This window comes from Microtus pennsylvanicus, chromosome 6 (assembly GCF_037038515.1).
Source record: "Microtus pennsylvanicus isolate mMicPen1 chromosome 6, mMicPen1.hap1, whole genome shotgun sequence".
NCBI lineage: Eukaryota > Metazoa > Chordata > Mammalia > Rodentia > Cricetidae > Microtus > Microtus pennsylvanicus.
The window spans coordinates 44,315,723-44,329,946 of record NC_134584.1 but is presented as its reverse complement, the minus strand read 5'-3'; the positions used below and the strand labels follow the sequence as shown (position 1 = coordinate 44,329,946).

Sequence of the window (14,224 nt, the reverse complement as noted above, 5' to 3'; positions counted from 1 at the left end):
CATTAAAGATGGTTGTGAGCCACCATGTGGTTGCTGGGAATTGAACTCATGACCTCTGGAAGAGCAGCCAGTGCTCTTAACCACTGAACCATCTCTCCAGCCCCACCAGATAGGAATCTCAAATAACAAATGATAGTTATACTTCAACAACAAAAACAAACACATGGCAACACAGCATGTTTTGGTTGTTAAATCAACTCAAAATTGATCTGGTTTAGCTTTACTTTTGCAGTCTCCCGCCTAAGTCAGTTCTATTAACTCAATCTGTTTTCTCAAACTATGGCTTCAGTAACAGACAACTATGTAGAAGTCTACTTAAAAACTGTTCTAACACGCTGAGTAGAAATGAGAGATGGCTCAGTGGTTAAGAGCACTGGCAGTTCTTCCAGAGAACCTGGGTTCAATTCCCAGCACCTACATGGCAGCTCACAACTGTCTGTAATTCCTGTTCTAGGGGATATGATACCTTCATACCAATGCACATAAAACAAAGTTAAATAAATTATTTTTTTAAAAAAGAAAGAAATGGCATTTAAGCCAGGCAATGGTAATACACACCTTTAATCCCAGTACTCAAGAGGCAGAGGCAGGCAGATTTCTGAGTTTGAGGCTAGCCTGGTCTACAGAGAGAGTTCCAGAACAGCTATGGATACAGAAAGAAACCCTGTCTCAAAAAATGAAGAAAAAAAACACCCAAAAAAACAATACCAAACAAAACAAAACAAAGTCATTCGCTAGGCAGTGGTGGTGCACGCCTTTAATCCCAGCACTCAGGAGGGCAGAGGCAGGCAATTTGCTCTAGGGTGTGCACATCTTACTCTGGTTCTCTGTATCTTTGGGAGACAATCATATCTAGGCATTGTTCAATATCTGCTTTGAGAGCTTATGGTTCAACAACCATAGTATCTTTCAAAACTTTGAAAGGATAGACTGAAGCTAGGATCTCATTTTTAGTTCTCTCTGTCTTCTATGGTCCTCCCACTTGGACAGCAAGCTCTTTACTCACAAAGTCATCTGTTCAACCTCTCCACCCTACTTGACAAACTATTGCACTGAAACCCTTGCTAGCCTGCAACTTAATATATAGCCTCAAATTTGCTGCAATCCTCCTGCCTGAGCCTCCCAAGTCAGGGGATTATAGGTTTGTGCTACATGTCCAGATCACATGCATTTCTTTATATTTGCCTATTTTCCCAGAATATATATTTTAAAAGTAACTAAACTGTTGAAACTTGAAATTATAAAATTTTTAAGAAACTTCAAATATAGAAAACCAACCAAGTTTAATGGATGTTAGCATTTTAACTGGGGTTTTGTTTGCTTCTCTTTTTGTTTTGGGGTAGTTCTGGGGCTGTAATTTTTAGTACAGTTCCTTTATCTCTTTAATCCACATAACTATGACAGGTTGTTTTGTTTGTTTGTTTTGAGACAGGATTTCTTTGTGTAGCCCTGACTGTTTTGGAACTCACAGAGTGCTGAGATTAAAGGTGTGTACCACCAGCACCACCCAAAGCTATTGACAGTTTTTTTTAAAAAAAAATATTTATATATGATGCACTTAATATGTAATCTTAAACTCTTTAGTTTTGTTTTTCAAGATAGGGATTCTTTGTGTAGCCCAGGCTGTCCTCAAATTCACAAAGATCCACTTGCTTCTTCTCCTGAGGGCTGGGATTGAAGGCCCCACTGCATGGTGCTAAAATTTTAATGTAGGCATAAAAATCTGAAAAATAAATAGGCTATTATGAGAGTGCTATCAAGCCAAGAAATTAGTTTGGATTCTCTGAGCCATACATTCTGTCATTGCTACCATGGTAAGACAGCAGCTAGACAAACATGGCTATATTCCAGTAAAGCTATACTTATCTGAACAGATGGTTAGTCCATGGGGTGGATTTGCTGATCCCTGCTTTAGATTACAGTGTTCAATTAAGTTCTGCTATTGATGAAACAAACTAAGGATCAGTAACAATTATGTCACTCACATTTTGTTCACAAAGAAGTTTTAGATCATCTCTCTGAGGGGAACTCCCCACACCCCACTGTGTCTCTAAGTCATCAATCTGGCTTGGTGGATGGTGCATTATTGGACGGCCATCACCAGCAGCAGTTGGATCTACAGTCAGTTCTTTCACCCTATAAATATATAAGTTATTTAAAATTATGAAAGGATCATGCAGAGATACACAAAAACACCAACCTATTCAATACAAAAGCAATTTAACGTAGTAAGATTGATGATGTCACTTTGTAGGTCAAATTTATCTGAACTCCGTACTTGTTTATTAACTTTATACTTACTTCAGGTGTAATTATTACACATAATCTGAGAAATGTAGCAAAGTATACAGATTAAATATTTCAAAGAAATAAACTATATGATAGAAATCAGAGAAGTTTATAGCCTATGAAGATTTGGCAGCCATGCTACTCAGCTAGTTAAGTAGGAAATGATTTTACTTTACTTATTGAGAGAAGGTCTCACTATATATCCCTGAATGGTCTGGAACTCAATGCACAGATCAGGATGATCTGCTTGCTTCTACCTCCCAAGTGCTGGGATTAAAGGCTTGTGCACCAAGACCAGCCAGTCATTTTTATCTCTAATGCCTAAAGATTCTAAGAATCTTACCTTCTGTCATGTTTAAAAACTATAAATCTTAAGTTCACACATTTTAAGAAAGGACATACTTTTTGAACCACAAGGATCATTATTTTTTTCAGACAAGTACCTTTTAATTACACAACGATAAATATGCAAAAGTGACATCATCTTTTACAAAATAAAGGGAAATATGGAGCTTAAATTCTAAATAAATCTTTTAAAGCAAATTAATAAACGACATAAAAATGCACATCATGCAGTACAACCACCTGCTAAATGAAGTGAAAATGAAAAATGTCTCAGAACAAAGGAAATAAATGAATATCTATGCGCAGCACAATTCAAAACAAGCTAGTCAAAGAAACGAAGCAAGACCTGGTAATCGAAGGAGAAAAGTCGTCATAATCGTAAGAAGGAGAGAGATCAGGGCGACTGCCACTACCCTGGGAGAAGGGAATGTCTGAAGGACTAATTCCAAACTCTTTTACTCTGTAGTACCAAAACAGTGAAAATTAAAAGAGCTCTTGGTAAAGACAGCAATGCACAGTTAAAGTTTTGTTTAGAAAATAGTATCAGCATAGTGGAGTATATTTTAAAACATTACTTCATAAATAGGTTTCCAAACACATTTTATTGATCCTTAGCTCAAAAAACCGCCTAAATCTTTCTAGTTTTTGTCACCCCTTTTTCACAAATCTTCCTAGAAACTTCAAGATCCCATGCTTTAACTATATGACCCACTCAATCAAATCATTAAAACCATCAATGGAAGGAACATGTCAGACCTTATAGGGAGGCTGCTTCCTAGACTCCTTTGATTCACTGAAGAGATTTCTTTTTTTTTTTAAAGATTTATTTATTTATTATGTATACAGTATTCTCAGTATTCTGTCTACAGGCCAGAAGAGGGCGCCAGATCTCATTACAGATGGTTGTGAGCCACCATGTGGTTGCTGGGAATTGAAGAGGGGATTTCTAAATGATGGTAAACATTACAAGAATTAAACGCTTACTTGTTTTTGATTATTTATTTTGTTTACAGTGTTCTGTCTGCATGTGTGCCTGCAGGCCAGAAGAAGGCACCAGATCTCATTACAGATGGTTGTGAGCCACCATGTGGTTGCTGAGAATTGAACTCTGGAAGAACCAATCAGTGCTCTTAACCTCTGAGCCATCTCTCCAGCCCGGGACTTGAATTTTTAAAGATTTTATTATTATTGTGTGTATTGTGTATATATGCCCCAGTACATGTGGAGATCAAGAGGATAATTTGCAGAATGGGTTTTGTCCTTCCACCATGGGATGTGGAGGTTGAACTCTGGTCATCAGGCTTCTGTGGTATGTCTTTACCCATTAGCCATTCCACCTAGCTTGTTTTTTAGATACTTTTCTACACAGATGAAGTTCTTATTTTTAAAAAGATGGGAAAGTTTCCATTTTGATTGAAACAAGAAATAATGGGTTTTTAAAGAAAATTAAGCCAATCTCCACTCTGGAAGTAGGTTATGAAGAATAATCTATAGGTTAAAATCATAAATGTAACATGATAAAACATTTAAAACTTCAAGGGGAGAGATCCAGTGAGTTAAAGGGAAGTGTGTAAATTCCATCAAAATACTAACATACATGCATCACATTCTCAAATACAATTATCTTTTTAAACTATGTAAACAATCAAATTCAAAACAAGAAGTGTGTGTGTGTGTGTGTGGTGGGGGCGATCTACAAAGCAAACCTGCCATCCTAATCCAAGAGTTCTAAGGACATCTGAAACTATTCATGACTATAAGGTCTCAGTGCATTTTGTCTGTATGTGACAACATTATTGATGTAATAACAACATATAATCCATACACAGTACCAGAAAGAACTGTTATCACTGAAATGATATATGCATATGTGCCTGTATAAATACAGTACATCATCAGGAATATTTCCAGCATAGAGCACAACAATTTAAGAAATTAACTCCCTAATTTTCACTGTAGCCTTAATAATATGAGAATTTCCATCACTGAAACATAGTAAAATATTACGAATCATAATTTGTTGAAATGGAAAAATAAATATTCTAGGATAAAAAGTTCAATTTTAATAAATATGTCAGTCTTACCTAATTATACAACATATTTCTACTCCTTTTGTCTTTTTAACAAAAAAAAAATTCTAAATAATGTCTCCTTAATAAACATAAAATTTTACTTGAAAACTTAAGGAGCAAGTGTGATAAATCTGTCTACATTTTCTGTTTGCTGTGATATAGGATCTCATGTTGGAGGGCAGAATACCTTAGAACTAGTGTCCTGCTTTAGTATCACCATATGCTACAACTACAGGCATGTTTCCCTCAGCATACAGCAAATCACACTATATACTGCTCGAATACATTAGATTTCAAATTTTAAAATGTAGGAATAACTCATACCTATTTGCATATCTTAACGTATTAAGAGTATTTTCACAGGATGCCATTCCTGGAGAGATTGTGGCAATCTATAAAGAGGTGGGGGGAAGCAAAGATAAAACCATAAGTGCTCAAGATAATAATCCTGACAAATAGCTCCATAAGGTCTACTCTTACAATCCACTTTAAAATATCTGTACTAATATCCGACCTCTAAGATCTATCTACCTAGTACATGCAATCATTATAAAATCCAGTTAAAAACATAAAAGATTTTCTGAAGATACCAGAAAGTCATTAAAAATCCAGCAGAAAATGAAGGGAAACACTTAGTAAAAGGAACAGACTGCCCCTCCACCTACTTTTACTACTACTAATGGAATAGTATTCTGCCAGAGACAACACCCTACTATGTCCCACAAGACCAATGAAGTCTCTCTAGGAGCTCAAGTTCCTGGTTAAGAAACTGAAAGGCAGTTTGGGAGTGAAGAAGGTAAACTGTCCTATTAGAAAGAGAGGAAGACTGAGAGAAAAACTCAAAGTTTATGCAGTTGCACAAATCTTTGGCTGGCCATCTAGCCTGCCATAAACACAACAAATTATAAATAACGCAGTGAAGTGCATGAAGAGATATTTGAAAGAACCTTGGAATAAGTTAAAATCTGCTCCAATAATAAGTCAGAGTAAGAAAATCCAAGTTTCTATATTCAGACATTAGAATTAAAAAGCATTACAGCTGCACTATAATATTTCCCACCAAAATAGCAGGGACCACGTCTTAAATACCACAATCTCTCACAACAGAAGGGTAATTATAATTAGTAAACATCTAAAAATTTCCAAAGAATTTTCTATTCATTACTTCAGGATAAAAACAAAACAAACAAACAAAAAACCCAACTTACCATGCAAGTACGAGAATTTTCACCGATGAATGAATCTCTCAACACCTGAGTGAGTTTACTTGCTCGGAAAGGAGTATGGGGTTTATTTCTACCTAAGGCTCTGATGCACTCCTAAAAATTAAGAAAATGTTTCTTACTAATTAGGCTTTATTACAGAGTCATATTAAGCAACATTTTAAAGGTTTCTTACTTGTTAACTTCTAAGGAGTCTGAAAATTCTTTGATAGAACTTAATGATGGTTTTATAAATATGAATTCAAGAAAATGAGTAACAACAAAAACAAACTTTAATTATTCTAAAACAAAAACGAAAACCTGAAAATATAGCCAGTTCTCAGAGTTTAGGCAACAGGAAAGTTGTAAGAAGTTGAGATTTTAAAATGGAATCCCAAAACCTACAGCTGCTGTACTACAATCCTTCCAACTCCTAATTTTCTAGTAAAGGGAAAATATAATAATCCTTTAAAATAAATTATTTTGGTCTAACATTCCCCTCTCCCCGAATGCTATTCTGTATTTGTAAGACATCATTTTCACTCTCTCCTGTTCCTTAAGGTCACCTTGGTGCTTTCAGAGGCTAAGAGCTGCTGGGCAGTGGTGGCACCCGCCTTTAATCCCAGCACTCGGCAAGTAGAGGCAGGTGGATCTCTGAGTTCTGGGCAAGCCTGATCTACAGAAGCTAGTGAGGCTACAGTTAACAGCAGGGTCAAAGAACTCTCCATCAGACCCAGGGAGGAGACTGTCTAGAGTCACAGACAAGAAAAAACTAAACATTTCTTAGCACATTTCCATGGTTGTTCGACCCTCTAAAGAATGCCTGATTATAGTCCTTTAGAATCTAACTAAGCAGCCTCAGAATTGGTCTGTCAATTAATTTCCTTTGTTTTCAAACAAGAAAATGTATGATAAAACCTCTTTAACTTCAAATATAACAACTGAAGTTTGTAAACCTTTGCTTTTACTAGCTTTACAACTGAGTAAGCAGAATTAAAAGACTTTCACAAATACATTTACCTACCTTGAGTGCTAAAAGGCTTTTATTAATTTCAGCACCTTCAAGCCTTGTTTGCCTGTCTGCACTTGAGGTATCAGCTCCTCTTTCATTCCCAGCCAAATCAATGAGAGAAAATTTGCCATGTAGCTTTCCCTTCCTTCTAAGAATGATCTGAAACACTGCATGACTCCGAGATGAATGTGCATTTGCAGATGTTTGACCAGATGTTCTGTAATGTGATTAAGGACATATTGATACACTAAAAATTTTATGTATATGTTAATCAAAATATTTTCACTTAAAATCTTTCCTTTGCTAGGATGCTACACACACAAAATCTGAAAGAGAAGTATCCCTTTAAGACTTACCTGCAACTGTTGCCTATGTCAATGAGTTTCAGTACATCTTCCACACATTTGACCTCCCGTTCCTGTAATCCTACCACTTGCACCTGCTGTTTTCCATCTTCTAGTACTCTTAGTTTTGTTTTCCTATTTAATAGGTCAAACACCTACAGAAAACCATATTCAAATTAGAAAACTAGCTTTAAAAAAATCAGCTCTAAAAAAGTGAGTCTAAAAACATTAAAACTATTATTTCCAGAACAATGTTCAACACTGAAAGTTTGAAAAGATTTAAAATTCTAAAGACTTCAACTGCTATATTTACAAGCATATAAATCTTGTGGGTGTGGAGGTCATAAAACAAAGCAAATATATTGAATGCCACCAAACTGTACACTTAAAAATTGACAACTGTATACACACACACACACACACACACACACACACACACAAATTTTACCACAAAAAGTCTTGGCAAGCAAGTACAAGGACCTGAGCTTGATCTCAAATAATCACAGCATGGGGAAGTGGAGACCCTGGGGCATGATGGATAGCTAGCCTTTACTAACTGACCACTTGCAGGTCACAGTGAAAGTCTGTCTCAAAAATACAAGATGGATAGCTCCTAAGAAATAACACACGAGGCAGACTGCTGGCCTCTACAGGCATGTATGGTATACACGCGGACACCCACCTACACATATGTACCCATATACATGCACTCACATAGCACCCCATAAACAAAAGAAAAATAAAAATTCACATACCTTTCCACTATAAATTTCAAAAAATGTTGCATACACTTGAAGTTCTAGTTTCTTATAGTTTGGCTTCTTCAGCATTAAAAAGACATCCCGAGCTGTCAAAAAAAATTTCACACATGAAGTTCGTTAAAATGCAATAATTCTTTTCTATTGTCCCCAAGAGCTTAATTTCATACTTCTTTTATGCCCTTTTCTTTTTCTTTTTTTGAGATAGAATCTCAAATGGCCAAGGTTGGCCTTAAACTTGCTATATAGTTGACGATAATTGTGAACCCAATGATTCTGTCTCCACCTACTAAGTACTAGGATTACAGGTGTGTGCTACCATGACTGACCATGACCTTACATTTCTTTTCAACTAATCTGAAAACGTTCAGTTGACCTAATATGCTGTGTGTATAGCTGGACAATAAAGTCTTACTCAAACACACCTGAATAATATTCAAGAATGTCATCAACTGTGCACACAAAGGACACTTACCTGCTAATGCATAAATTCCCTTAGAACAATCCTGGTTCTTTCCTGAAAAGTCTCCACCCATAGTCTACATTTGGAAACAAAGAATAATAAGAAATTATTCAGAATTTTTTTTTTTTTTAAGAATTTAGGTCTTGGGTTTGGGGTGATGACCCGGTCCATAAAATACTTGCCATAAAAATATGAGGCCCTGAGTTCTATCTCCAGGAACTCATGTAAAATAACCCAAGCACAGTGGTCACCCTAGCTTACGTGGTAGTTCCAGGCCAACGAGAAACTGCCTCAAAAAAAAAAAAAAAAAAAAAAAAAAAAGATGGCATCCAAAGAGTGACAGCTGAGGCTGTACTCTGGCCTCCACACGCACATACCCATAAGAAATTAAGCCTTTTAATTAAGGTGTAAGAGGGAGACTATAGCACCATCGCAGGATACAGCTTAAACAATTACTTACATGAGTTTTTCCACTTCCAGTCTGCCCATAAGCAAAGCATGTAGCCATTCCCCTTTCAAATATCGTCTCTACTAGTGGTCTAGCCGTAAACCTTAAAATGAAAATAAAAAAGTATGTCACAGATATCGAAGTTAAACAAGTAACCAAAGTAATACAAGTAATATAAACTGTATTTCATTAACAAAGTACAGCAGGAGTTTAAACAAATCTTTAGTTTCAAAATTTAAAATAGTAAGTTTGTGAAAAAGAACTGTTGCTTTGGATCATGAATTTTAAATCCAAACATTTTTTTTTAATCAAGAAAAGTAGGAACCATTACAATCAACACATTTTGGGATCATGTCTATCCCTACATCATTAATCTGTGCTTGGGGATTATATAAATTCTGCACTCTGCTAGATATGGAAGTCTTTTCCCTCCAGTAATTTGTCAGGATGCTTGAAAAGGTAGTAGCTGTTGGCAAAAGGTCAGGTGAATATGCTGGATGAGGTAAAACTTTGTAGCTCAATTTGTCCAAGTACTCAGTGTTCCTGAGTAACAGGTGTCAGGTGTAACGAGAAATGGAGACCCTTCCCTTTGACCTCTGCTAACTGCAGACAGTGCAGCTTTTGGTATATCATCTCATCGGCTTCCTGAGTAGCTTCTCAGATGCCAGGTTTTGCTAGGATCCAGAAAGCAGTAGTAGATCACGTTAGCATCAGACCAACAAACTGTGACCCAAGTTTTTCTGGGTCTGAGTTTGGATTTGGGTAGTGCAGTGAAGTTTGTTTCTTGGATTAAGCACTGAGCTGGGTCTTTAGACATGATCCACTTGTCACACAACACAGTCAATCAGCTTGGAAAGGGTCCATTGTTGCATAGGGTGAGAAAGGTCAAAAGCTCAAAATAACAATCCTTTTCTTCTGTTGTTACTTCATGAGTTTATAATCCCATCAAGCTCTGACACCTTTCCAATTTGCTTCAAATGCTGGACATGAACAACTGACTTATATGTGAGGAAGATGTGAGGACACTGAACTTTTGAGTTGACAGTCTTAAAAAATGGCAAAGAAGTATGACTTGTTTTACTTTTTCAAATATATTAGTAAAATTCACTGATATAATTAAAATCGAAAAGTGGGAAGGGATAAGAAATAATTCTTTACTGAGAACATTAAATAGTATGCAAAAAAAAAACAACAATTAGGCCAAGCGGTGGTGGTGCACACCTTTAACCCAAGCACATGGGAAGCAGAGGCAGGCAATCTCTTGTGAGTTCGAGGTCAGCCTGTTCTACAGAGTTAGTTCAGGACAGCCAGGGCTATACAGAGAAACTCTGTCTTGAAAAACAAAACAAAACCAATTAGAACATTTCATACACTGTTGCTAGATTTTTCAATGCAAACTGAAGAAAGCATAGAATAACAAGGGCAGGGAAAAGTTCTAGTCTAATGAAATTCTGAATAATAAATTAGAAGAATGACCAGTTCAAAAAGTATGTCTTAGTCCATACAAGTAAAATAGTTTAAGAGTTTCTGTATTAGTGAAGTATAAATACGCCAGGTGAGTTTGAGGCCAGCCTGGTCTACAGAATGAATTAAGAGAGAACCAGAGCCATTACACAGAGAAATCCTGTCTTGAAAACAAAACAAAAACAACAACAAAAAACTAAAAAAAGTATAAATATAGATTGAAGCTCAGAATGTTTACTAAATGTACCATAGATAATACTTGAATAAGTACTTAAAAACTACCACAAAAATCAGATTTATACATTATGAAATGGGAGGGGAAGAAAGAATTGTTTGAAAAAAACTAAAAGAAATTACAGGTTATTATTACAATTCCCATTTAAACAGATATTTCATAACATACCTATTTAATATTCTAATGTTCAATTCGTAAGATTCTTATTGCTCTAATTTTCTGGAGAATTTTTATAAAATGAAATTAGAAAATAAAACACAGCATGCAAACAAATGCAAAGGTATGTCTACGTGGAATATAAAGGCAATGCTGCAAAAATCTGCTATAATTATTAGAAATACGTTTATAAAATATGTCAAAAATCTACATAATATAAAAATTTTTTAAAAATATGTCCATCAACCTTAAAAGATGTTAAAAAAAATTTAACAAGACTAGTAGTAGTTAATGCCTAGCAGGTATTTCAAATTTATTAGTACAGGAGTTAAAACAGAAAACCCAGTGTCTGTGGAGGACAGAGGTATATGTTGGATAACCTGAGACAGAAGGCTGTGAGCCTCCATATGGATGCTGGAAAATGAACCTAGGTCTTCTAGAGGAGCAGGAAGTGTTCTCGAGGTCGAACCATCTCTCCAATCCTTCTCAGAAACTTACCCATACATGTGTCTATGATATGTGTAAGCTAGGTATCAACTAGATTAAAAACAAATTTTTGGGGTTTTTTTGAGACCGGCTCTATGTAGTCCTGGAGCTCACTATGTAAACTAGGTTACCCTCCAACTCACAGATAGCCTCCGGCCTCTACCTCAAGTAGCACCATGCCCAGGAAAAAAAACAAAGCAAACCAAACCAAAACCAAAACACCTGTTTGAGGTTTTAAAGAGATTACATGATAAAACTCATTGAGTTTATTACATTTTCTTCAGTTTCCCCTAGAAAGCTGTACGAAGAACAACATTAAGTCATCAAGGAACTTCCAAGAGTCTAAGAGAATTTTAATTTAAAACAAATTCACTCACCTGTAAACCATTTCATTAGGAGCTGAGTCATCAAAGGCATAATCAAAACGAAACGTCTGATTTTCTAAGTACCTTGTTAAGTCTACTTTTTGTTTGGGCTCATGTACCATCACAACATCTTTACTAGGGATTGTGATTACGTCAAGATCTTTCATTTGGGTTTCTAAAAGAATAAACAAAAAATCAATATTCAGTAATTTTCACAACATTTAATCTAATGAAAAAAAAATTTAAAAAGATTTGAAATCTTTAAAAAATGATTTTAATATTGTGTGTGTGAGAAAGCATGCACATACCAGGGGATGGTATGAATGTGCAAGGCAGAGGAAAATTCTAGGAGTCAGTTCTCTCCCTCCACCATGTACATCCCAGGGATCAAACTCAGGTCATTAAGATTGGCAATAGGCACCTTCATTAAATCATCTCAATATGTTTCTTTTTTGCGATAAAGTCTCACAACATAGTCCAGGCTGCCCTGTATCTCAATCTTCCTTTTTCAGGCTCTTGAATGTTGGGATTACAGTAATTATGCTACCATGCGTGATTTCTAAATTCTACTCTCTATAAAGCTCATTAAGCATCATACCTTTCTTATTGAGGGGTCGTTTTCTTACACAAACACATATCCTATGTTCATCAATCTAGGAATAAAAACCACATTATTTCATTGATTACAAATGCCATGTAAAACAATAGAAAGTACACTATGGTTTTTAGAAATTTCTTAACATATATATAGCAGTTAAGAATTAAAAAGCAAACTAGTATTTAATAAATTTTAATGGTTGTCAGAAACAATTACTACTAAAATTCTGAGCACTGTGGAAACTTATTTTGCTTTTGATAAGCCATTACTTAGTAATTAAGGTTTTTAGAAAGTACCAAAATCCTTAACATTAAGTTCTTGTTAAGAAGAAACTTCCACGGAACACTCCTGCACTGCTGGTGGGAGTGCAAGCTGGTACAGCTCCTTTGGATGTCAGTGTGGCAATTTCTCAGAAAATTAGGAAACAACCTTCCTCAAGACCCAGTAATACCACTTTTGGGTATATATCCAAAGGATGCTCAATCGTGCCACAAGGACATGTGCTCAACTATGTTCATAGCAGCACTGTTTGTCGTAGCCAGAACCTGGAAATAACCTAAAAGCCCCTTCACTGAAGAATGGATAAGGAAAATACGGTATAATATTACACAATGGAATATTACACAGCAGAAAAAATAACTATTTTGAATTTTGCAGGCAAGGATGGAGCTGGAAAACAACATTTTGAGTGAGGTAACCCAGACCCAGAGAGACAAACATCTATGTTCTCACTTATAAGTGGTTTTTAAACATAAAGCAAAGAAAACCAGCATACAAATCATAATCCCAGAGAACCTAGACAACAATGAAACCCTAAGAAAGACATACATGGATCTAATCTACATGAGAAGTAGAAAAAGACAAGATCTCCTGAGTAAATTGGGAGCATGGGGACCATGGGAGAGGGTTGGGGTGGGGAGAAGGCAAGGAGAGGGGCAGAGAAAAATGTAGAGCTCAATTTAAAAAAAAAGAAAAAAGGAGTACCTTCCACTCATTTCAAGATGTGTTATATACAACAAAAGTAAAAATTGCAATTCTACAAATTGGCATCTTTTCATGTTGATTGCAGATAGTTGTCGGAAGATCACTAACAGGCAAAAACCCAGGATTCTCACATTACTTAACAAAATAACTGGACAATTTTATGAATGATAGTTCTTTTTTAATTATATGCACATGTAAGTGCTGGATTTCCCCCAGAGCTGGAGATATAGGTTCACTGGCCTGATGTGTTGATGAGAACTTTGAGAACCCAAATTGGGTCTCTCCCAAGAAACAGATGGGCTTTTAAGCACCAAGCCATCTCTATATCCCCATTAATGACAAATCTTTGTATACAATTTTAAAGCTTACATTCAATACATACTTTCTTGGAATAAATCATTTTCTGTGATCAGACCTATTTTAGAGTTCTCTAATTTGCCTGGTTTAATTAAAACATGAGCTCAGATGCAACAGGTGAAATGCCTGGCAGTGTAGCAAGGCCTAAAATATATAGGAATATAAGCTTATGAATAAGACATTTATCTGGACCTGTAACATTCTTCCTAACACAAAAACTTTTGGTAGCCAAACATTCTTAATATGTTAGGTCAGATGTATTATTTTTCATTCTACAGCAGGTAATAAAACTAGAGAATACTTTTCAGCTCTGGAATTCTGGTCTGTTGTAGCCCCTAAGAACCATTATTACTGCTACAGCTAGAGTAACGTGTACTTAAAAAGAACAAATTAGTTACAGTAAGTTAGAATGGTGGTGGAATATACAGCCCAAACCAAAGTTAAAGTAAGCCTGGAACTGAGATCAAAGCCTTTGTGAAGGGCGCCTTATGTGAGCCACTGATACAAGCAGTCAGAAGACAGGGAGGCTTCGCTTGTGAAGAGCAGCTGTGCCGGACCTCTAACATTAAAACTATGGAGGGGGAACAAAAAAGTAGCTGAGTTGTGATTTATCACACAACATGGTAACTGAACCTCATCAGGAAAG

General features: G+C 35.9%; 1 protein-coding gene across 5 annotated transcripts in view; it reads right to left on the bottom strand.

The window, feature by feature from the left end:
• The window catches only part of Kif2a (kinesin family member 2A), a 54,352-nt gene that overhangs the window by 3,331 nt on the left and 36,797 nt on the right, over nt 1–14,224 (bottom strand). For 3 of the 5 annotated variants that reach the window (XM_075976102.1, XM_075976101.1, XM_075976104.1), the window contains 11 exons: nt 12,238–12,292; nt 11,652–11,814; nt 8,946–9,036; nt 8,498–8,561; nt 8,020–8,111; nt 7,277–7,419; nt 6,933–7,137; nt 5,915–6,025; nt 5,031–5,098; nt 2,981–3,094; nt 1,986–2,136 (listed from right to left, as the gene is read on the bottom strand). In XM_075976102.1, the coding sequence (XP_075832217.1) occupies nt 1,986–2,136; nt 2,981–3,094; nt 5,031–5,098; nt 5,915–6,025; nt 6,933–7,137; nt 7,277–7,419; nt 8,020–8,111; nt 8,498–8,561; nt 8,946–9,036; nt 11,652–11,814; nt 12,238–12,292 (1,257 nt within the window). The remainder of the gene's footprint in view (nt 1–1,985; nt 2,137–2,980; nt 3,095–5,030; nt 5,099–5,914; nt 6,026–6,932; nt 7,138–7,276; nt 7,420–8,019; nt 8,112–8,497; nt 8,562–8,945; nt 9,037–11,651; nt 11,815–12,237; nt 12,293–14,224) is intronic. The other 2 variants (XM_075976103.1, XM_075976105.1) reach the window with 1 other exon arrangement.